At 43.9% G+C, this 25,112-nt stretch overlaps 1 protein-coding gene across 1 annotated transcript in view; it reads right to left on the bottom strand.

Annotated features, from left to right (window-relative positions):
- Positions 1–23,277, bottom strand: part of erfl3 (Ets2 repressor factor like 3) — a 90,116-nt gene extending 66,839 nt beyond the window's left edge. The window contains exon 1 of the mRNA XM_061674335.1: positions 22,693–23,277. Coding sequence (XP_061530319.1) covers positions 22,693–22,714 — 22 coding nt within the window. The 5' untranslated portion in view covers positions 22,715–23,277. The remainder of the gene's footprint in view (positions 1–22,692) is intronic.
- Between the last annotated feature and the right edge of the window lie 1,835 nt (positions 23,278–25,112).

Below are 25,112 nucleotides of genomic sequence, written 5' to 3'. Positions count from 1 at the left end.
AGTTTTAATACCAGACCGGACAGGCAGCATTTTTTGGCATAGAGTTTAACACACCTAAACCTTCAAAAAAGCCCAGATGTTATTGAGCTCACACACACACACACACACACACACACACACACACACACACACACATAAAATGCTGGCTTTGATTTCCAAAAGCCACATGTTCACTCTTTTTAATCTTTTCTTCAACAAGTCATGTTTTACCTTTGACACAGCATTGGTGCCGAAAACTGCGCCTTTTAGAACACACAGCATGTTGAGCCGTGAGGTGTTGGCTCAGAGTTCAAACTGAGGGGACGAGTCTGAACACGAAGGTTAAGAGGAAAGGCTGAGTAAAGTGCAAACGTGAGCTCGCATTCCTTACATGGGGTGGCAGGATGGGGAGGGAGACAAGGAAAAGTGAGGGGTGGGGAGAAGAAATGGAGGAGGGGGGTGACAAGAGAAAGTTTAACTTGGCGCCAGACAGCATTTCATTACCCCGACAGCCAACTGCACACATACGCACAAAATGTTGCCACTATGCGAGCAGCGCAAAAGTTCTTTTAGTGACTTCCCATCAGCCAAAATTAGATATCTGTCCTACACACACACAAACAAACACACAAACACACACGTGCATACCCTTCCCCCTTTCTTCCCTGGGCCAGCTCAGAGGCAGATTCCCACATAAAAATAGCCAGGGGAACTTTTCAAACACTTTTTGCAGGGAGTGGACTAGAGGGGTTAGAGAGGGGTTAGGAGCACCACTCAACACCTTCTTGCATTTAAAGGCCCGGGACAGTGGGTCAGTCTCATCGTCACACGCACGCACGCACGCACGCACAGACACACAGACACACACACACACACACACACACTGTATATGCAGTGAAGCGCTAACTACAGTGCATGCATTACTCTACAGGCGACTGAGAACCACTCTGGTATACATTGTCACAGGCCAGTAATAATAATGATAGTGCCTTTTGCCTGCCCACCTCTGATTTCAAAGCAAATTCATTACTTATACAGGCAGTGATTTTAGTAACATTCTCATTGGCCATCCAATTGGTGTCCAGAAGTTAACCACTGTATAAAAATCCACAAGCAGCGATTAAAGGCCATCACTCCCCTAAGCCGTTGGGGAATTCCCTAAGATGTTTGCAGGTTTGCTGGACAGACAACTTGAGGCAAGTGTAAGGGGTCCTTGATTTACACCAGCACCCCAAATAAGGCGTTTAAGGCTAGGTATGAACGGTTTGATTTGCACAACGGCATAAGAACACGTCATCACGCAGCACAAGAATGTCCCGTCCACCGGGCCACTCTTGGATGGACTCCTGCGCCCGACCCCGGCTCTCGATAGGTGGGGTGGGGTCCTCAGCCCCCGCGGTGCAAGCACATCAATTACAGGACACTTCTGACGGTTATTGTGCATGCGAAACGCTTGCATGTGTCTGCAGACACACACCCCTGGGACTTATTCGCTGGGTGTGGGGCCACTCACTCATTGCGACAAATAACTGTGAATTTCTTGGGTATCCCATCGTACTAGTTATATAATGCTTTACTTTCCTCATGGCGGCATGGTGTCCGACTGGTTAGAGCGTCAGCCTCACAGTTCTGAGGATCGGGGTTCAATCCCCGGCCCCGCCTGTGTGGAATTTGCATGCGTGGGTTTCCTCCCGCATCCCAAAAACATGCATGAATTGGAGACTCTAAATTGCCCGTAGGTGTGAATGTGAGTGCGAGTGGTTGTTTGTTTGTATGTGCCCTGTGATTGGCTGGAAACCAGTTCAGGATGTACCCCGCCTCCTGCCCGATGATAGCTGGGATAGGCCCCAGCACGCCCGTGACCCTAGTGAGGAGAAAATGGATGGATGGATACTTTCCTCATCTTGTTTAATGCTAGCGCTTTGCTTTTTGTTTTCTTTTCCTGTTATTTAGTTACCTTTTCACTCTCCTTTGTTTTTTCTGTTCCTCCCCTTTAAAAACTTTCTTCTGTTCGACTGTAATTCTCAATAAATATCCATCAGAATACAAATAAACCACTGTGGCAGTTTAAAAAGTCCACTGTGACCTAGTAAAACTGTTGCAGAATATAACGGATACAAATCTTCCTTTTTGCTTGACCTAACAACTGAACAGGACAAAAAAAATAGACAAAAATCAAATGGAAAAGAAAAGAAAAAAAGAGTTAGCCTTCAACTCATCTGGACTACTGGAAAGCAAGTTAGCTCGCCCGCACCCCGCTTGTAAAGTCCGGTAAGCCGGTAAACTCCTCCCGCCGTAAGTCACCCACAAGTTTTCTTTTTACACGCAACATTATCAATGATGCTACATTTGTCACGGGAATAAAACCAAAAGTTGTTTCCCCAAGTGACGTCACGTATGATCGTTTCAAAATTACGAGGGTGTATGAGTGTGAGTGCGTGTTGGAGGGGAGGCTAACTGCAAATATTTCCTGCTTAATTTGTCTCATTTTCATTTAACTCATTATTACAAACACAGAGTCATGTGCAACGATTTTAACAACTTTGTTATGAAACTAGCAAATCTATCTATCTTTAAAGTAACCAGAGTCCCAACCCTGTTTATAACAGACATAAAAAGACATGTACAAAGTTAAAAAGTCCCCACTCCTTTAAAGAGGATTGTATAGGGAAACAAACATTAAACTAAAGTGCAATAATTGTCGTAGTAATGATTTCTCCATATTCGGTATGGGACTATTTATTTTAAATAGGTAGATTGGTTTGTTTTGCTAGTAAATACACTGGATTACAATATGGAACCAGCTTGGCATGCCAGGTACTAGAAATTAGTCACGGTTTTGCCAATGGAAAATTGTCCATGGTGTGTCAAGCCATGTCAGTAAGTACACGACCTTATCCACTTTTCATTGGTACTGGTACTTGCACTTTTTTTTAAAAACGCACACAAAGAGCCAAAGAAAATGCAAAACACCCTGTTATACGTCAAACTTTTTGACTTTTTTACGTTTTTGTGAAATTTTTTGTCACCTCTGCTGCTTGTGAATTTGCCGGTTCTTTGGTCATCATCACACTTCGTCACCAGTACTATATTAAAAAATATATATCTATATTTTAAAACTGACATATCCAAAGAAAAATAAAATACAAGATGTCCAAATTTTTATTCTGTTTTCCTGAATTTTTTGGTCAGTTTCCAAACTGTACGACCTTAGAGGCATCTACATTTTATTTCACTGTAACCAAGGTCTCTTTCATCAACTTTTATGTTTTCAAGGATAACAGCCTGTTCCACTGCTCAGTTGCCACCCAGAATCCATGTGATCAGCGTCACTGCTTGCTGAGCCCTTACAGCACAGGTGTCAAACTGGGGGGCCAGGGGCCAGATCAGGCCCGCCACATCATTTTATGTGGCCCGCGAAAGCAAATCAAAATCGCTAATTGTGTTCTGGTGTCATACCATTGAGATATTTACAAGCATTTTTTGTTACCAATCCCCCTTTGAAAATATATAATAATGTAATAATGTAATAGTTGAAAAACATATTTTTATAGGCTTCTGATTTCAAAACTGGCTATTCATCAATGTGTTGTGTATACTGTAATTACAGTGTATGGGGTCATCTTTCATTTATATGGGTCCACAGTCGTAGCGGCCCTCCGATGGAAGTCATAACTGCGATGGGGCCCGTGACAAAAATTAGTTTGACACCCCTGCCTTACAATATAACGATACCCTCAGCATGACGGGCATTATTGGGGCTAATCCAAGAAGATTAGGCATATACATTACAACAGCGCCGCCACGGCCCTAGCTGTTGTCGGCGGGAGCTGGGGGGTATTATGAGAACCCGGGGGCTGTGATGTCATTAAGGACGGTGTCACAAACGCTAAGTGACGCTGCCATCTTTACAGAGTTGATTGTGAAGAAGCAACAAGTCTCCAGGCCAAGCGATTGTGTTGTTTCCATACACAATAAAAGTTTTTATCTGGAAGGATCACAGGAATACAGTTACCTGAGCTCTGTGTGTGTGTGTGTGTGTGTGTGTGTGTGTAACATAATACGGGGGGTTTACGTGGCAGCATTGTCGCGGAAGTGAATTGGTGAGAAGCACACAGCGGCGGCGTGTTTTTGTAAAAGTATATGGACTGTGTACACAAAGGAGGCGATGCTTTTCTGGCTGGGCAGCTGTGACATGCATGAGGGAGTGCGTGTGAAAGGTATTACTTATAAGTGTGTGTGTGTGTGTGTGTGTGTGTGTGCGTGGGTGTGTGTCACAGGTGACCACAAACCCACTGAAACCGATCCAAGCTTGATGTCTCTCTCTCTATCGCTCTCTCTCTCTCTCACACTACACACACACACACACACACACACACACACACACAAACGCGCGTGTGCATGCACAGACACACACGGGCAGCTGCAGGTCACCCTTATTGCATGCTCCGCAGAAATATAATACTTTGAATAATAACTTCCTGTGTGCAACATTTTTTGTTTTACTTTACTGCAGATGGAGGTGGCAATATTTGTACGAATGCATTTTGGGAATAATATTAAACAAAATGGAAAAGGACTATTACAGGGAAATGCAGCGAAAGGGGAAGAACTAAGGTGAACTGGGGAGAATAAATAAGTCAAGGGGCCCCTGAAACATGAATATGGATGTACACAACATTATGGAGCGACCACGAGTCTACTACAACACTAATCGGTAGAAAATTTCATTTCACAATAATGTAAGATCATCTTCAATACTGTGCTAGGAACTCATTGTAAGACTCACTTCTAGTTATCAGAAAGACTGGACGCACACAACATTGTGGAGCAGCCACATCTACAGGAACACTAATCGTCTCCATGTAATGTATGATTATATTGAATACAACGCATACAATGAAAACATGCATGCTAGGTTAATTGACATCTCTAAATTGCCCATAGGTGTGAATGTGAGTGCAAATGGTTGTTTGTTTGTATGTGCCCTGCGATTGGCTGGCAACCAGTTCAGGGTGTACCCCGCCTCCTGCCCGAGGATAGCTGGGATAGGCTCCAGCACGCCCGCGACCCTAGTGAGGAGAAGCGGCTCAGAAAATGGATGGATGGATGGGCAATGCAGGGAATTTGTGGTAAGACACACAATTGTAGTCATCGAAGCGACTGGACACAACATTGTGGAGCGACCACATGGGAGTTTAGTGGAACAGTAAGTTCCAGAAAATATGCCATCTCCACATGACATAAACTTATCTTTACTACTAGGCTGGGAACTTGTGGTAAGACTCACGCTTCTAGTCATCGGTTGGATTGGATGCACACAACATTGTGGGGCGACAGCCTATCGAGAGTCTACCGGAAGGCTACCAGAATAGATGCCGTCTGCATAAAACGCAAGATCATCCTTTATACTGTGTGGGGAATATGCAGTAAGACTCAACTTTTGTCATCGGAGTGACTGGACACACACATTCTTGTGGAGGAACTACACTAGAGTGTACAACAACACTAATCACCTGATAGGATGCCATCTCCACATAATGCAAGCTCATTAATAGGGCTGCAACTAACGATTATTTTAGTGTTATTATTACTTATTTATTATAAAACAATCACTTGCATTTATTATTTATTATAAAACACTCACGTACATGACTCTCCAGACACTTCAGCGTCAGGACTTGATTGTGATTGGTTAATCAGGATCCCCAGGAGTGCTAACATCATCCAAATTCAACCTATTTGTTGGTTCAGAGACGCAAATATGTCACACCCATGAGAGCAGGCTGTGGGTCCACTGCTCCGTGCACAACACAGCAATGGTGACTGACCGCACGACACAGTGGGTGACTGACATAATAATCGCGCAACCCATCAAATCGATGATGAAATTCATTGCCAACACTTTTAATTATTGTTATCGCTGTTGTGAGATCTTTAATAGTGTGGTGGAAATTGCGGTAAGACTTGCACATGCTAGGAGTTTGGCAAAAGACTAACATTTCTAGTCATCTTAAAGACTTTTTACATACTTCTGTAGGTGCTGGTGTTTTGGTTGGCAACAGATTTTAAATGGGTTCAGTAGTGAGCGCTTCAATGTTCGTATGAACAATGAGGTCGTGACAGTTATTACACATTTTATTTTCCCAGATGAGAAAATGGACGGATTGATTTATCTTTGACTAACCCGACAACTAATTAATGGGGGGCACAGCATCTATTAGAGGTAGAGCCACCATTTCAGAGAATGTGATGTACTGTATTCCAATGTTTCCTGGAGGCAGCAGGAGTACATCTGTGTGCAAACGCATGCCTCCTGCGAGTCAACTGTGAGTGGGTTCTGGAACGGCTCGCGGAGATACCGACTGTTGTTTCCCCTCATGCGTAATGCAACACAGCCGGCAACTATTAACCTTCTAAGCAGGAATGTGGGAGGTCCAAGAATTCCAATAAAAAAGCAGCTCTGTGTGTGTGTGTGTGTGTGTGTGTGTGTGTGTGCTATTGCTCACATGTATGTGTTCGCCAAAAGTTATCAGTCAACAGCCCCTTCCTGCACACTCATGCACAGGCAGCCGATTAGAAGCCAATAACTAATACAGTCAATATGGGGTCATGCTATGTTTGTAGTCAATGGTGTGTTCACAGACATGGCTTGAGGACATATTCAGTTCTGCTACACAGCAAACCTTCAAATGGCGATCTTCATTTTTGAGCCATTTGGTCTACCATGAGAAAATAATCCATAGAACTTTATTAGCCAGATGAGAGTTTAATGTGGTTTCTGTCAAGGGTAACACCACATTGTTGGTCATTGGTTCCAGCCCCCCACTCCCCTCACACACACCCCCAATGGTCCTGATGGTCAAGGGCAACTAATAGCAGGGAGGTCCATTAGTGTCGACTGGCCGAGCACATTGTTCCCTTTGGTCACATTCCTGCCTAAATACAGACATTTTCACAACTACCCAGAAGTCATTTGTCAATTTACTAGAACAAACAGATTTTGTTAAAAACTTATTTTTTCTTTATTGGTCTACACGCTTATTGTGTTTTATAAATAAATTAATACACACATTTTGGAAAGATTTACATTGAAAGAGAAGCCCCTTCTCTTTTTATAATGGGCATCTTTTCCAAGCTCACTGTCCTGTGTTTAAGGCCCGCTGCACACCAAGCAACCCAAACGAACGCGGCTTAACTGGGCCATAGAGTCGGTGACTCACATCCGAACACAAGGCAATTGACCCAGGCACATATACTAACGTGCTACCACAGAAAAACCGAGCCCGCGAGCCCTAGTGTTCTTATCTCTGGCCCTAGTGTTCTTATCTTATCGTCTTGAGGCTCCACATATTCTGCACTGTATTTTTTATTGAACCACAAACAGCATGACACGATTGTCAAGGAAGAAGCTGATTGCCCTGGTCGCTGCAGCAATATAATAATACAAAAAGAGAGGAAAGACACAAGAAATAAAGGAGAGTGTGGATATTTAAGAGGCTGTCGGCTCCATTCATTGACTACACTCTACACACGTCACTTTTTCAGCTACAGGTACATATGAAATCACATATAAATATGAAGAAGCATTATTGTAAAACAAAAAAATTATATACCATGTACTGTATTAGTACAGCTTTGTAGCAGCCAGCTGGATGTCACTTCATATCCCGAAAAGTAATTTTTGTTTTGAAAGCTCATCTGACACGACACGCCATTTTTGATTGGCCGTTACATCTGCAACATTGTGACACCGTTCACCTACGCCTTAAATTTCAAATTGCAGCAAAACTAGCGGCTGACAGTCGGCCACTCATTGAAAGAAATAGTCTCAGAACTCCGCACACTGTGCGACAGTTCAGTCGCATTTGGCTGTGTCGCTCGAAGTGCGGTGGGCTTAAGCCACCAATGCGAGATGGGGGCTGAAATCGGCCTACAAATTTGCTTTTGAAGTAGCTACAACAGAGATGGGTCACCGGAACCCACGAGTGTGACGTTTAACACCCAAGACTCGCTGCTCACTCCCCTTTGTGTTAAAAGCAATTGTCGCTTTCATGCTGATGTCACCATGCATCTAATCATGTTAATGGGGCAACACGCATTTCAGACAGAGCAAGGTCCCGCTTTGGTGCGGTCTGTCTGAAAGGTACAGACGAATAAATCTCAGCTGTACTGTTCAGCCTCTGATGCTGCAATTTACCGGAAAAGGCTGGCTTTGTTGGCACCTCGCTGTTGTGCACGTCAGGTACAGATGCGGGATGGCAGGTTGAAGTCCATCCAACCATCCAGTTTCTATAACGCTAGTCCTCATTAGGGAAACGGGTGATCCCAGCTGACTTTGGATTAGAGGCGGGGTACACCCTAACTGATCGCCAACCAATCGCACGGCATATATGGACAAACGATTCACACTCACATTCACACCTATAGACAAATGAGTCTTCCATGAACAACATGCATGTTTTTGGAATGTGGGGCGAAAGCCTGAGTACCCGGAGAAAACCAACACAAGCATCGGGAGTAGGGCTCCCCTTGCTCTCACCTCTGCCACACGCTTCCTCACTCACACCCAGTCCTATGACCATATTGCTCCTTTCCTTCAAAAACTACGCTGCCTCCCTGTCCCCCAAATGCATTGAATTCAAAGTTCTTCTCTTCACCTACAAAGTCTTCCATAACCTGGCACCATCCTACCTCACCTTCCCGCCTCCTCCATTCCTCTGATGCAAAGCTACTTTCCCCACCACTCAGGACCAAGAACCGAACCTGGGGGAACAGAACCTTCTCCATTGTGCGTATGTGTACATGTATATCCCACGGCCCTTGTGAGGATAAGCGGCTCATAAAATGGATGGATGGATATATGTATTTGAGTGTCTAGAAAAGCACTTTATAAATAAAATGTTTATTATTTATTAGTATTATTTTGAAACTTGTATTTAAATGTTACTTTTTACAGTTAAAGGTTTTTTGATGGCAATAGTTTGACTCATGAATTATGTAGACTTTACACCGATCTGTTCGGCCTTATCGGTATCGGCCGATAATTAGCATCTTATGCTGATCGGCTTTAATGTCATAATTCGCCGATCCGATTAATGACTCCGCAGAAGACATTTACTCCGCGTCGCCGTTGTGTACAGTATATTATAATCCAAAAGCTAGTTTATTTTTAGACTTGTCGCGTGTCTTTTGACGTAGTACTGTAATTATCTGACCACCAATAAAGTTTTTTTTTTTTTTTTTTAAACATGTCGGCGGTGTGGGACAGACAACATAATGACTGGATCAGACTACAAGACAAATGTTCTCTTTCACGACTGCACTATGTCAGACTACTGCAATCAAATCTTGTATTCCGATACCACCGCATCCCGTTTTTTACGATCACTGGGCTTCATCTTGTCAACTCAAACGCGACCGGATACACTCATTACCATGGCGACGACAACAATAATGGATCGCGCCGTGTGTTTATCAGAACAAAATGGGGGTGAAACGTGCGTTGGTGGTCATCGGTGCTCGGGAGAGGACATTCGCTTAAGGCTTGCTTGAGGTTTGTTCACGTACTTTTAATTAGACTTTACACCAATTTTTTCGGCTTTATTGGTATCGGCCGATAATTAGCATTTCATGCTGATGGGCTGATCGGCTTTAATGTCATAATTCGCCGATCCGATCAATGACTCCGCAAAAGAAATTTACTCCGCGTCGCCATCGTGCATAGTATATTTGAATCCAAAAGCTAGTTTATTTTTAGCCCTGTCGCGTGTCTTTTGACGTAGACCTGTAAATATCTGACGGCCAATAAAGTTAAAATAATAATAAAAGTCGTCTGTCTGAGACAGACAACACGTAATGCCTGGATCAGACTACAAGACAAAATTTGCTCTTTCACGCTTACACTATGTCAGACTACTGCAATAAAATCCTGTATTCCGATACCACCGCATCCCGGTTTTTACAATCACTGGTCTTTATTTTGTCGAACTCTAAATGCGACCGGATAAATAGAGGAACATCCATCCATCCATTTTCTGAGCCGCTTCTCCTCACTAGGGTCGCGGGCGTGCTGGAGCCTATCCCAGCCGTCATCGGGCACCCTGAACTGGTTGCCAGCCAATCGCAGGGCACATAGAAACAAACAACCATTCGCACTCACAATCATGCCTACGGGCAATTTGGAGTCTCCAATTAATGCATGTTTCTGGGATGTGGGAGGAAACCGGAGTGCCCGGAGAAAACCCACGCAGGCACGGGGAGAACATGCAAACTCCACACAGGCGGGGCCAGGGATTGAACCCGGGTCCTCAGAACTGTGAGGCTGACGCTCTAACCAGTCAGCCACCATGCCGCCAATAGAGGAACAAAGATACATTATTTATTGTAAATAGAATTTTCGACCTCTGACTTTCCGCATGGAGCTCTGAACAACACAGATCTCTGAATTTGAGCAATTAGGGACACAAGTATATACAGTAAATTAAAAAGGTCATTTAAATAGACACATTCCTATATCATGTGATCGGATGGATGATCGGTTATCTTTTTTTTAAACTCGCTGATCGGCCCCAAAAATCCTGATTGTGTAAAGCCTACTTTCAATACGATACAGCTCGCAGGCAACAAAACGTTATGTAGCCTAGCAAGGTAATGCTAGTACTAACGGTTGAAAGCGAACATGCCGGTGTTGTGGCGAATCATGCGCTAAAGTTTCAGGGTATGTGAAGTAATTTAATTACAATAAAGACATGTAATTACAGTAAGTTAGCACCCATTATTTCTGTCATGTTGTAATGTCGGTTTGACCTGACTGATTGGAATACATGATCTGACTAGAGCAGCGATTTCCAACCTTCATGGAGCAAAGGCACATATTTTACAATTGAAAAATCTCATGGCACACCAACAAACAAAAATGTCACATAAAGTGGATACATTAATTACTGTATGTACTTCCTGCCATCTAATAGAAGACCATTTATTTGTTCTGTCTGTCACAATGCCTCACTGGCAAAAATAGATGAACAAAGATACATTATTTATTGTAAATATAATTGTTTGAGCAATTAAGTATATACCGTAAATGAAGAAGTCATTGTGATCGGATCAGTGATCGGTTATCGTTTTTTTTAACTCGCTGATCGGTCCCCAAAATCTTTATTTTACCCAAGAACGGTGACGATTATATAATAATTTTGAAAAGCACTAGTGTACATAGGCTTAGTGTCATTGACTACCATAACAAAACCTTAAAGAAAAAACATTATGACAACTAGCGCTCGCAGGCGTTTGTATTGCAGTTCCATAAAACACATGCTTTTGTTTACTATAGCATGAGATAAAAATACAAGATGTCACCCCTCTGGGCTTTTTGCGTGTTCATCGCTGCTGATCAAACAGAAGATAAGCAGTTTTCTTAAAAGGGGCCATCTATTTTAGACGTGTTGGCCGAGCCCGATCGCAGCAGGGCCTCCCGTCCCGTAAATCAGGCTATAAAACTGTATCAGGATAATGGGCGGTAGTGTAGTGTTATTTATTTATTTATTTTTAATTTTTTTTTTTGCTGCGGTCAGCAATGTGAGTGAGATTGTACACATCATCACGGCGGTCAACAAGCCTTCCCTTAATGGTACACCTTGAGTGGGGCTTGTGTTATGTGCCGCAACAAAGACAGAAAGGTGATGGTTAACTATTGAATGATGGGAATTAGTCGGGGCTGCCCACTCTTTACCACGCAGGCGGCACACTAAGCGCCACTTGGCACCATTATGAGGACAATAAGAGGTCCCTGGCCTCCACGAGTCCACGGACAATCACTCTCGTGGGCCTGGCCCCCACTCCCCTATTGTCCCACACTCCCCACACACGCACACACACACACAGACATACATGCACACAATGGCCACTCCAGACCCAGGGGTCCCACTACTACGCAATTCTATCACACAAAGACGCACACCAGTCCTGATCCCATCAGAAGGAGAGCTGAATGAAGGAGGAGGAAAATGGAGATGGAGTGTGTACCCAGGATAAAGCCTGACCAATACAGTAGGCTAGTTTTAATTACAGTTCATATGCGCCTATACGCAAGGGTGGGGAACCTCTTTCCTACCAGAGGCCATTTCAGTTTTTATAAAGTCTTGCCAGGGCCATAGTAAAGTTCTGTTTCTACTGCGGCGAAGTAAACAAAATTTGCCGTAGTCTATCACCAACCTGCACTAAAGTAATAGTAAAGTCATAACTGCAGTAAATAATTCGATGAAAAATCATAAACTTAATTCAAATGAAAAACTAAGTACAGCGGTAGCCTTCTTGTGCGACGTCAGGGACTGGAGTCAAGTTGGCCAGATATAGTTCAGTGTGACCGTCTGGGCATGAGTTGTGGTCGAAAGCAGCTCCAAGCGAGGGCATTAGAGTATTTTATTTGCTTGAATTTTTTCATTTCACTCAAGCCGTGGTGTATCCTAAGCTTGCTCGTTCCTCAAATTTTGTCTCACAACAACAACAAAAAAAGGGGGGGGGGGGGGGGACCAAGCGACTCGTAAATTGGGGCACTTGTAAGCCATAGGGGATGAATGTCGATCTCAAATAAACTGTTCTAGTTTTTAGTCCCGCCACATACAAGCTGTGTGACAGAAACTGAAGTGGACCAAAATTACAGTTGGCGATTGAGCACCGCACAACTACCGGCACATCAGAACAGGAAAAACTGCTACCCTGTATCAAATTTTGAGGCTCTACTGTCCTGTATTATTTTTTTATGGAATCACAAAAACATGGCAATATTGTCAAGAAAGAAGTGGATTGCTCAAAAACAGGAAATTGGGGACAAAGGAGAGAGTGTGGCTAGTTTTAATGACTATTGGCAACAATTAATCACCCTATTTCACTGACATTTTCAAATAAAAATTTTGAATCACAGCTAAACTACTACTACTCATGAAAGCTAGTTGCCGAACTACCAGGCTGCACGACAGTTCAGTCTGGTTTGACCACATTGCTCGGTGTGCGGCAGGCCTAAAATTGGATTAACGCTGCATAGTTCAAATGACACAATTCCATTTTTTATTTTTTTTTTGCTCTCAATGTCACAACTAAGACACTTGCATCATGGCAGTGCAAACACGAAAAAAAACCCATACAAATCTAATATTTATAGGCATGCAAATGCAGCATAAATACCTTGTTTGGGTAGACCGTTTTCGTCTTTGTTAATTTCATACATGAGTTTTCAACGTTGACTTTAAATGTATTTATTTTGGATAAATAAATCGATACAGAACGGATACAGAAGGAAGGTCGAACAGTCCTTTGGGCACTGTAGTTCACTTAAGGCCTCTTTATACTCCCGCGGTCGCGTGGCCACCGGGTTTCAATCCCCAGTGTGGAGTTTGCATGTTCTCCCCGTGCTTGCGTGGGTTTTCTCCGGGCGCTCCGGTTTCCTCCCACATCCCAAAAACATGCATGGTAGGTTAACTGACAACTCTAAATTGCCCGTAGGTGTGACTGTGAGTGTGAATGGTTGTTTGTTTGTATGTGCCCTCCGATTGGCTGGCAACCAGTTCAGGGTGTACCCCGCCTCCTGCCCGAGGATAGCTGGGATAGGCTCCAGCACGCCCGTGACCCTAGTGAGGAGAAGCGGCTCAGAAAATAGATGGATGGATGGATGGATGGATGGATGAAGGGAGGGTCGCGCGGCCGACAATGCCCGCATTGCATCACGTGACCGACGAATTGCCCCGCACGGAACCTCTGCGTAGCTTGCCGCGCGCACGAAAAAAATAGCTGCTGCACGTCAAACGCCACGGACGATCATCTCTCGTGATTGGTCCATTTTAGTCACATGCTGTGATGATGTACTTAGCGTGCCCCTTGGTTCTACATAACATCTACACCGCCGCCTTCTCGATCAATTTTGCAGCATAATTAAACATATCATCTGGTCATCTAGGTCCATTTGTTCTAGCAGACACTGTTCCACGGTCGCCATTGTTGTTGCTTTGTTCCGTGTTACTGAAAGTAAAAAGAAAGTAAAAACGGCTCCCCGAAATGGCCCAAAAAATGCAGAGGAAACTCCACCCTGTGGTGTCCTAGCCAATACCAGCCGTAGCGACACCCCCGACTTGGAGGTGAATTGCAGTACGTTTTCAAAATTGCGAGCGTGGGTTGCGCTCGCTTCTCGGAAAACTCATAAATTGAGTAACTCGGATCTCAAGGGACCACTGTGGAGGCATCAAATCAGAATTGGGCAGTTGGACCATCAGAGTAAATCCAGATTGACGCAACCTGTGGATTACTTAACCTCTCAAATTGCATCACAAGACTACGGAAATGGCAGCAAAAGCCATCATTTTAGTTTATCGTTATTACAGTAAGTATCCAGCCAATGGTGGCTCCGAAACAAAGCAACAGTTCACGCAACAAACGACAATATATTTCAACGAGCACGCTCATTGGAGAGAAGGCAGTGGTTAAGGGTTAAAAATGTGGGGAACAGCAAGAGATCAGTCAGCTCAGGGCAGAGCCAGATTAAATTGTTCAATGAACGGCGCTACAAAAGGTCAGATTTCTTGTTAGGCAATGCCTTCGAGATGCACCCACATGGGATTAATCAATTAAGTGACCTAAAGATACGTAACACCTGACGTGATGACATTAAGATTAGATACGACAGTGGAAAGGATTTGCTGGAACTACATAGAATAATGTGTTCTAATCTAGGGTTAAACTGTTGCAATCGTAAAATATTTATTATTGCAGTACGGAAAATGGACGGATTAACTGTACAGGAAATGTTGAAGTCGCTTTTTAACATTCCTGTCACACGAGTGTCAAAAGAGGCTAATTACTGTAAAGCGCAAAACAAAAAAACAAAAAAAAAAAAAAAACATCGTTCTGAATGTACTGTAAATCTACTCACTTTGCATAACTTTCTTTACAACTTCTCACATTCTTTTTCTCTTAACACCCCTCGAAGCTGGTGCTTGGTTTGGAATAAATAATTGGATTAAGTGTCGCAAAACAAATACAACCAAAAAGATAAATTAATTCTTTGGTGCTCACCCAAAGTCAACAGTTGTGAGTTCCAGAACATATTCAATACCAGACAGAGTCTCAAAAAATGCAATCAAATTCAGAATTATCTGACATCTACTCGCATTTTTCTTCCCTCAGGCCACCGCACACAGAGCGATACGACCAAATGCAACTGAACTGTCGCGCAGTGTGTAGGGATCAGCAGCTAGTTCTTATAAGTGGCTTACCATCAGCAACTAGTTATCCTACGAATTGTGATGAATCACAGGTGAACAGCTTCGCAACATCGCAGCTTTGACGACCAATCAAAAATGTCACGGTGTCATCACCGTCTCTCAGGACAAAAATTACGATTCCAGGTATGACGACAGATCCAGCCGCCCCCCCAACAAGCAGTAACAATACAGTATATGTACAGTGGGTACGGAAAGTTTTCAGACCCCCTTAAATGTTTCACTCTATTTTTATATTGCAGCCATTTGCTAAAATCATTTAAGTTCAATTTTTCCACATTAACGTACACACAGCACCCCATATTGACAGAAATAACAAATTGTTGAAATTTTTCCAGATTTATTAAAAAAGAAAAACTGAAATATCACATAGCCATAACTATTCAGACCCTTTGCTCAGTATTTAGTAGAAGCACCCTTTTGAGCTACTAATACAGTCATGAGACTTTTTGGGAATGATGCAACAAGTTTTTCACACCTCGATTTGGGGATCATCTGCCATTCCTCCTTGCAGATCCTCTCCACTTCTGTCATCTTAGATGGTGAACGTTGTCGGGCAGCCATTTTCAGGTCTTCCCAGAGATGCTCAATTGGGTTTAAGTCAGGGCTCTGGCTGGGCCATTCAAAAACAGTCACGGAGTTGTTCTGAAGCCACCGCTTCGGTATTTTAGCTATGTGCCTAGGGTCATTGTCTTTTTTTAAGGTGAACCTTCGGCCCACTCTGAGGTTCTGAGCACTCTGGAGATGCTGCCACCACTATGCTTCACTGTTGGGACTGTGTTGGACAGGTGATGAGCATTGCCTGGTTTTCTCCACACATGCCACTTAGAATTAAGGCCAACAATTTCTATCTTGGTCTCATCAGTCCAGATAATCTTATTTCTCACCATCTTGGAGTCCTTCAGGTGTTTTTTAGCAAACTCCATGCGGGCTTTCATGTGTCTTGCACTGAGGAGAGGATTCCGTCGGGCCACTCTGCCATAAAGCCCCGACTGGTGGAGGGCTGCAGTGATGGTTGACTTTCGAGAACTTTCTCCCATCTCCCGACTGCACCTCTGGAGCTCAGCCACAGTGATCTTTGGGTTCTTCATTTACCTCTCTCACCAAGGCTCTTCTCCCCCGATTGCTCAGTTTGGCCGGACGGCCAGCTCTAGGAAGAGTTCTGATCGTCCCAAACGTCTTCCATTTCAGGATTATGGAGGCCACAGTGCTCTTAGCAACCGTAAGTGCAGCAGAATTTTTTTTGTAACCTTGGTCAGATCTGTGCCTTGCCACAATTCTGTCTCTGAGCTCTTCAGGCAGTTCTTTTGACCTCATGATTCTCATTTGCTCTGACTTGCACTGTGAGCTGTAAGGTCTTATATAGACAGGGGTGTGGCTTTCCTAATCAAGTCCAATCAGTATAATCAAACACAGCTGGACTCCAATGAAGGTGTAGAACCATTTTAAGGATGATCAAAAGAAATGGACAGCACCCGTGTTAAATATTTGAGTGTCACAGCAAAGGGTCTGAATACTTTTGGCTGTGTGATATTTCAATTTTTCTTTTTTAATAAATCACCAAAGATTTCAACAATTACGTTTTTTTCTGTCAATATGGGGCGCCGTGTGTACATTAATGAGGAAAACAATTAAGTTAAATTATTTTAACAAATGGTTGCGACATAGCAAAGAGTGAAAAATTTAAGGGGGTCTGAAAACTTTCCTCCAAAACGGTACTATTGCTGCAGCAATAAGATGCTCATAATAACAAAACCGTCCATTGAGAAATTGCCTGTTCAATAATTTAACAGTATTTACTTTATTGTCATTTGTTTTGTTTTTTTAAGAACATTAGAAATTGGATACAGCCCACTAACCGTGATTTATTTGCTCGAGTCCAAAAATTCAAGTAAAGTCATAGACACAGTAGCACTCTTAAAGGCATAAGAATCCTTAGTTTCTTTTCCTCCGCTTAGTGATATTGTAGGATGATTTATTTTTCTGAGCAGCCTCTGTAATATGTTTTCATTTGAAATGTGAACAGTTCATTTGAAGAGAGGGAAGTATGTCAGATTTATTTTTGCATGGATATCTGTATTTGCATGGAGTGGACCTATTTCATTATTCCATTTTTGGGACTAGGGTAATGTATTGGAGGAGGGATATGTTGTAATGGGGAGTCGGATTTGTTATTCTCTCGCCGTGTGATGTTCTTTCACCCACGACTTTCAACTTGAGATGAACACTCACTAGTATACCACTAAAGAGTGCTGCTATTACGATATGCTTAAATAATTTGAGGGGGCCCGATGGTGGCGGCCTGCGGAGGGCCGGCTAGTGAGGCTTCCTGGTGGCGGCCGCAACCAGCCAGGAGAGGCACCTCTCACCCAATAAATCGCGACGTGACTCTCAGAACGGAATAGCGGCTACGCAGTAGCCTTGGGAGTGACTTGGGGCACCGAGTTGTTTCTGCATCCCTCCCAACGCAGCCTTTTGGTCATGTGGGCTGGTCAGGCCATCCATCCATCCATTTTCTTGAACGCTTATCCTCACTAGGGTCGCGGGCTGCTCGCGGGAGGCGGGGAACACCCTGAACCGGTCGCCAGCCAATCGCAGGGCACATAGAGACAAACAAGCATTCACACTCACATTCACACCTACGGGCAATTTAGAGTCTTCAAGCAACCTACCACGCATGTTTTTGGGATGTGGGAGGAAACCGGAGTGCCTGGACAAAACCCACCCAGGCACAGGGAGAACACGCAGGCGGGGCCAGGATTTGAACCCCGGTCCCCAGAACTGTTAGGCAGATGTGCTAACCAGGTCAGCCAATCAGTGTATTTTTTGTGACGACGTACCCCACATGGTCACATGAGTTACACCTCCAATCGGGTGCATTTATACTCTTAAAGAGGAAGTGGAGCACTGTAGTCTGGCTGTAGCAGCCTGGCTAAGCGGTGTGGCTGCGTATCGCCGGCCCAAAACTAAATTTTAAACACAACAGCTCATTATTTTATACCGACACAACACTGCAACAATATCGAGGCACTTTTAACTTCGCGATATCACGGTATCATGAATATTGTTACATCCCTATTGGCTAAAACGCGTAAAGGTGTGGAGAGTCTCAGTCGCCAAAATGCATAAGTGCAGTCAATGAATGGGACTATAATTGCCAAGAGCCTTTCAAATGCCCACACTCTCTCCTTTATTGCTCGGCTGTTTCCGCTATTGGTAGTATTGAAGTATAGCTAGAGCAGCCATTGCAATCCATTTATTGTTTGTGGTTCAATAAATAATAATACAGTACAATTATGTGGAGCCTCAAAACTTTGTTTCCCCAACAATAACACCAGGAGTCGCAATTTTCCTGTTGCAGTGTGTTGGTCGGTGTTCAGTGGGGAGCAGTTGACTGTAGTTGATTCACGACTCTTCAATTCAGTCGCATTCGGTCACGTTACTTGTGCGGCGGCCCTTAAGACATCTCCTTGAGGCTGATGATTCATTTGTAATAAGTGTCTTATAAAAGACAAAGAAAAAGCAATACAGATGCGAGTTACAGTAATCCTCTGATTGTCACCCAAACTGAAGCCTTGTGAAGTTCGTAAGATATTGTGGTATGTTGCATGACATAATCAATGAAAAGAGATTTGGACCTGAAATTTTGAGCATAAATTTAAAATTTCTGGCCTTATTCTTTATCAGTGCCTCTTGTTGGGGCTGTTGCTTTGTTTGAAATAACCATCATAAAATAAGCCAAAGAAAAAGCTAAGTTAAGTAAAAACTGAAAGCACAAATGGATCGGACTTACGGTTGGGAGCGATAAACCGCACCGGATTGCCGTTCGTAAAGGCGAGAGATATGACTGTATTGGTTATCAATACAAAATCCGCCACGAATCCTGAGATACATCCATTGTAGGGCTGTGGACCGGATATCACGAGGCTAGGAATCGGTTGCCTGAGGCTTTACAGGTTTTCATCTTGTAAAACAAGCGCCAGAGGTCTCGGACTGTGCTCCGCAGGTAAGTTATGTTTACAACCAAACACACCAGTGGTGGATACTAGCGGCTCTACTAGTTTAACTACATTTCTCAGAAGCGTCACCATTTCAACATCAAATAGCTTTTCAGTAGTTAAGCTACTTTTGTGGTCACTGCAAAAGCAGAGTAGCATTTCCCCAGGAGTTGTAAACATTGAATGCAACGTCACGTTACGTACCTTATCTCAAGTCCGCCGACGACACCGGGGCCAGCGGTAAAATGTGCGCCGCAGATTGTAAACATGTAGACTATATGGCAAAGGTAGGTACATCTTGGCAATTCCCATGGGCTATAACTCAGCAAACTAATGCCTCTTCTCGAGTCCTTGCGGCCCAATTAAAACATTGCAGTGTTGGTATTGTGCGACCCTAAAAAGAAACATACAGCCAGGTATGCCCCGAAGCTGGCACAACAATCGCCAGTTGAACTAAGCTAGTCATCACGACTTAAAAGTTAAAAAAAGTAAGCACTCAGCAAGCAGCAAAAAAATAATACGCACAAATAAATGAAATATTAAAACAAATAAAAAAGCGAGTCACTGATGGTGTAGTGGTACACTCGCCTGACTTAGGTGCAGGCAGCGTGGGTTCAGTTCCCACTCAGTGACGGTGTGAATGTGGGTGCGAATGGTTGTCCATGTCTATATGTGCCCTGCGACTGACTGGCGACCAGTACAGGGTGTAGTCCGCCTTTCGCCCGAAGTCAGCTGGGATAGGCTCCAGCGCCCATTAACTTGGGTTAAGTCAAGTCAAGGGTCTTTTCTATGATTAGCATCTACATTTGCAAATGTTAATTACCACACTTTTTCTGCACCAAATCGAGAATCGTATCACCCCCATACTGAATCGAATCATTCCGCACGTAAAGATATCGTTTTCGGATCGAATCCCTACCTGTGCATCTAGATATGTATCAAATTGGCCTCATGCCAGAGATTCCCAACCCTACTCGGACTGAAGGTTTGAGCGGCGTTACAGAGCGAAAAATGAAATTGGGAATTATACGTCTTTTTACTTTCTTTTTTTCTGAACAGCCTTTGTGCTTCTTTTGGATTAGGTGTCACCAAAAAAAGCTAAAGAAAACGTAAAACATCCAGAGTTAATTCTTTGAGGGTTGTGTGACTTGGTGGTGGTGGTTCAAACTAAGGCTGGGCGATGAATCTAAATTTAATTGTGATTTCGATTTTGGCTTCTAATGATCATAAAAACTTTATAATCGAAGACAAATGATTAACGTGCATCGGCGCGTGTTGTCTGTGCAAGTTCCTGCGTTGTAAATGCACCCTGAACGCATCCTGTGTTGCTTGGAGCAAGCGATATCGCATGTTCTTCTGCCTTTCCGGAGCGTGCGTTGAGGTGTTTATTGACAACCCAGTTGGAGTTTACTGTCAAACTGAACGCACAACAAAAAGAATTACTCACATTGAATATTTAAATAAAAGACACACATTGTTTTAGAAATCGCAATTCATATACTATCAGTCAATGAAAAACCCTATTGACGGGCTGCTAACAGCATTCGATCACGGGAGGGATTTACCTTCAAATAACGAATATTTACACACAAACGCCATAGTAACACATCGAGACAGATAATGTAACAATGCTCATAGGCATATAAAAACAAGTTTAATAAAATTTTATTGCGAATTTCTTCTACTCGATTTTATCGTACTGTAATATGCAGTTCCATACATGCATCGCACCACACTGCCCCCAAGAGGCCGAGCCGCATACAGAATGAACAGCAGATACAGTCATGGCTTTGCATACAGACACAACTGCTTTATTTTCCCTTGACTGTCTGACATGAAATCAGAGTAAGACTTTCCTATTTTAGGTCAATTAGGATTAACAACATTATTTCTATATGTTAAATGACAGAATATTGAGGATTTTTCTTAACAAGTATATATAATAGTCAATACAGTAACCCCAGACGTGCCAATGTTTTTAGCCAAGGCTGTATTTATTTGTATTTATTGTTTTTTTTTTATTTCTATTTTTGAATATATTATTACTTGTTACTAATTTATATTCTGGTTTTTATATGAAGTTACACTTAACGTTGAGTTTTGGTAGTTAAATACAAAATGTTATAATCAATGAATAATCATGTTTATTAATTGTGATTTCAATATCAATCCAAATAATCCTGATCATTACTTTTTCCATAATCGCCCAGCCCTATTTCAAACTATGATTTTAGCAACTTTAGAGCGATATTTTTCCTGAAAATGTTACTCAAATTCCAAATTGTATGACTTTAGGTGTATTCCACTGAGTTGAGGAAATAGTCTCTTTTGTTAACACTTACATGCGACTTCAAATGAAAGCACTTTCCAGCCATAATAACACAGAGAAACGAAAAAGGAAAAAGACACTTTTGACATTCACAGAACGGATGACACACACGCGTATCTTACATACGTCAGACCCATAAACACAATGAATATTTAGTAGCTTCCCAGAAGGCCACACTAACATTGAGTTCCTTGTAATAAAAGGTCTACAAGTTCACGATGGGATGTCTTGGTTGACTCGTCTTGCTGCTGTGTGTGTGTGTGTGTGTGCGCGCGTGTGCGTGCGTGTGTGCGCGTGTGTGTGTAGGAATGTGTAGGGCCGGGGCGGGGGGGGGGGCGAACCATGGGTGCAGGGAGACAGGAGGGGACATGGTGGAGGGGGGGGAAGGGAGCAGAAAGTGCTCCCACTACTCCAGAGAGAAAATGTGCTAAATATGTATGTGTTTCCGTATAGAAAATGCATGTAATCTGTACTATTCCACCACCAGTAATGCCTTTAAAAGAAGCAGAGTCCATTTTTTTTTGAGGGGGGGGGGGAAGTTTATTAGTAGAACTTACATTAAAAGCTTGCACTGCTGGGCACAAATGCTCGCAGTTCCTCTTTTGCTTTCTGAAGGGGTTAGGATTTGCTCTGGCAAGAAGAAACTTATGCAAGCATGTCAGGAATTAGACACACACACAGCTAACGTATACAGTAAACCTCAGCTGACTACTGCCACGCTCCACTGCTCTCACTAGGCTAATGTCGGCCTATACTGTATACCTGTACAAATCCTATCACGAGCAGCAGACAACCACATTGACCACTTCCTTGTCAAAATACGAAAATAATAAACACTGAATGTGTATTAGTTGTTGCAGGCAAGAAGCAGGCTGTTGCATGGATGAAATCAACAGGTTTGTGTCAGCATATTCATCGAAATTTAAAATAATATTACAAATATGGGGGTGGGGGAGAAACATAGCAGAAATAAGATTAGCGGTATAGGGTTTATCTTGGAATTTATTTATTTACATGAAAAAAAATTATTCTAGACTTGAATGGGTCACAATATAACATGAAGGGGATGTCTACCTAAATGAACAAACGATCTAAGTGGACAAAGTGTATTTACCGTTGTCTCCGGGGGTCTTCATTTTGTCCGTAAAAGTTGGCGAAACTCCGCCGACTGGAGTGGGACTCTCTCGGCCTCCTTCTCGCCCCTCTTCGTTGGGGTGGGGGAACTTTGCCTCTCTCCGAGTCCGACCGAGGGGGCTCGCTCCCGGGTGAGCTAAGCTGCTAGGATCCGGTATTAATGGTGGTTCTCAAAGTTGTTCTCAAAGACAACAACAGGGGACAAAAAAAAAAGGGCGGTAGAGGCGATCAGAAAGCGCTTTCACTCTTCCAGGAACTTGTTTAGCGAACTCTCCGGCGAGTGCTTACTCCGACTCGGCCGCATCTTCGTCGCCGTTCTACAAGTCTCCGAGCTTTAACGTGACTTCTCCGCGCTTGGACGTCGCTCTTGTTGGACTTTTTATTTATTTTTTTGCCCGCCCGCTTTTCTGGCGCTCACGCTACTACCGGCACTCTTCTTCTTCCTCCTCCGTCCCGCCCCCTCCCTTCGTCTCCCTTCTTCTTCTTCTTCTACTCTACCCTCTCGCCTCGCTCCGTCCTCTGGGTGTCGTGTTTCGCCTCGCTCGCTTCCGCCCACACTGGGAGTCGGGCAGGGAGGGAGGGGAGTGGGAGGGAGAGGGCGGAGGGGGACCTAACGTGGCGGAGAGGTACGTAATTTGGCGGAGGGGTACGTAACGTGGCAAAAATCTCTCTCTCTCTCTCGCTCTCTCTCTCTCTCTCTCTCTCTCTCTCTGTCTCTCTCTCCTCGTCACGGGCTTCGAGCACGCGCACGCCGTTGCCTTGGACACCGGCCCAAGCACGCCGACGTGGTGACGTCACGTCATACGTAAGGACTCGTATTGACGTCAGTCATACCTCAGGTTTGTGACAGCACAAAGCTATGGCAAGCCATTGATTTCGGTCACATAAACTCAAATAAATTGAGTATATGGATTCAACAAAAACGTATTTACTCAAGTAATAATCATTGTCGTTTTAGTGTTAAAAAGTATTTAAAAATGAAATCCATGTATTAAAATTAATTATATTAATCAATTTTGATTATTCTTATTTAATGTATATTTTTTAAAGAATTAGAAGACTCATTTGTTTAGTCGGGTTAATAAACTACATTTGTAGTTGTTTAGGATTGTTTATCATTTTAAAAAACTTAATGCCATCCATCCATCCATTTTCTGAGCCGTTTATACTCACAAGGGGCGTCGCGGGAGTGCTGGTGCCTATCCCAGCTATCATCAGGCAGGAGGCGGGGCACACCCCGAACTGGTTGCCAGCCAATCTCAGGGCACACACAAACAAACAACCACTCGCACTCACATTCACACCTAGGGGCAATTTAGAGAATTCAATTAACCTACCTAAACTTCAATTAACCTACCATGGATGTTTTTGGGATGTGGGAGGAAACCGGGGCGCCGCGGTGGCCGACTGGTTAGAGCGTCAGCCTCACAGTTCTGAGGAGCGGGGTTCAATCCCCGGTCCCGCCTGTGTGGAGTTTGCATGTGCTCCCCGTGCCTGTGTGGGTTTTCTCCGGGCACTCCGGTTTCCTCCCACATCCCAAAAAACATGCATTATTTGGAGACTCTAAATTGCCCGTAGACATAACTGTGACTGCGAATGGTTGTTTGTTTGTATGTGCCCTGTGATTGGCTGGCAACCAGTTCAGGGTGTACCCCGCCTCCTGCCCGATGACAGCTGGGATAGGCTCCAGCACGGCCGCGACCCTAGTGAGGAGAAGCGGCTCAGAAAATGGATGGATGGATGGATGGATGGATGGATGGAGGAAACCGGAGTGCCCGGAGAAAACCCACGCAGGCACGGGAAGAACATGCAAACTCCACACAGGCAGGGCCGGGGATTGTGTGTGCGTGTGTGTGTGTTTTGATGTGTGTGTGATAGTGTATGCATGTGCATGTTTGTGGGGCGTCAGACTTCAGAGTTTGGGTTGGTATTAATTTAAGAAGAGGTAGAGGGGGCAGAGTGGGCAGAGAGTTCAGATTCCTGACAGCCTGATGAATAAAACTGTCTTTGAGTCGGCTAGTCCTGGCCCGCAGACTCCGCAATCTCCTCCCTGATGGCAGCAGACTGAAGGGGCTGTGTGATGGATGGGTGGCATCCCCCGCTATGCGGAGGGCTTCGAGGGTGAGGCGGGTGCTGTAAATGTCCCGCATGGAGGGAAGAGAAGTACCAATGATCTTCTCAGCATCCCTCACTATGTGGTGGGGAGTCTTGTGGCAGGATGTGGTGCAGGCTCCGTAACACACAATGATGCAGTTGGTCAGGATGCTCTCTATGGTCCCTCTGTAGAACGAGCACATGATGGGGGTCGAGGGTCTGGCTCTTCTCAGCTTGCACAGGAAGTAGAGCTTTCTTGGTCAGTGATGTGCTGTTACTGGTCCACGAGTGGTCCTCTGTGATGTG

Source organism: Phycodurus eques, chromosome 4 (assembly GCF_024500275.1).
Source record: "Phycodurus eques isolate BA_2022a chromosome 4, UOR_Pequ_1.1, whole genome shotgun sequence".
Taxonomy (NCBI): domain Eukaryota; kingdom Metazoa; phylum Chordata; class Actinopteri; order Syngnathiformes; family Syngnathidae; genus Phycodurus; species Phycodurus eques.
This window is presented reverse-complemented; position numbering and strand designations above follow the sequence as displayed.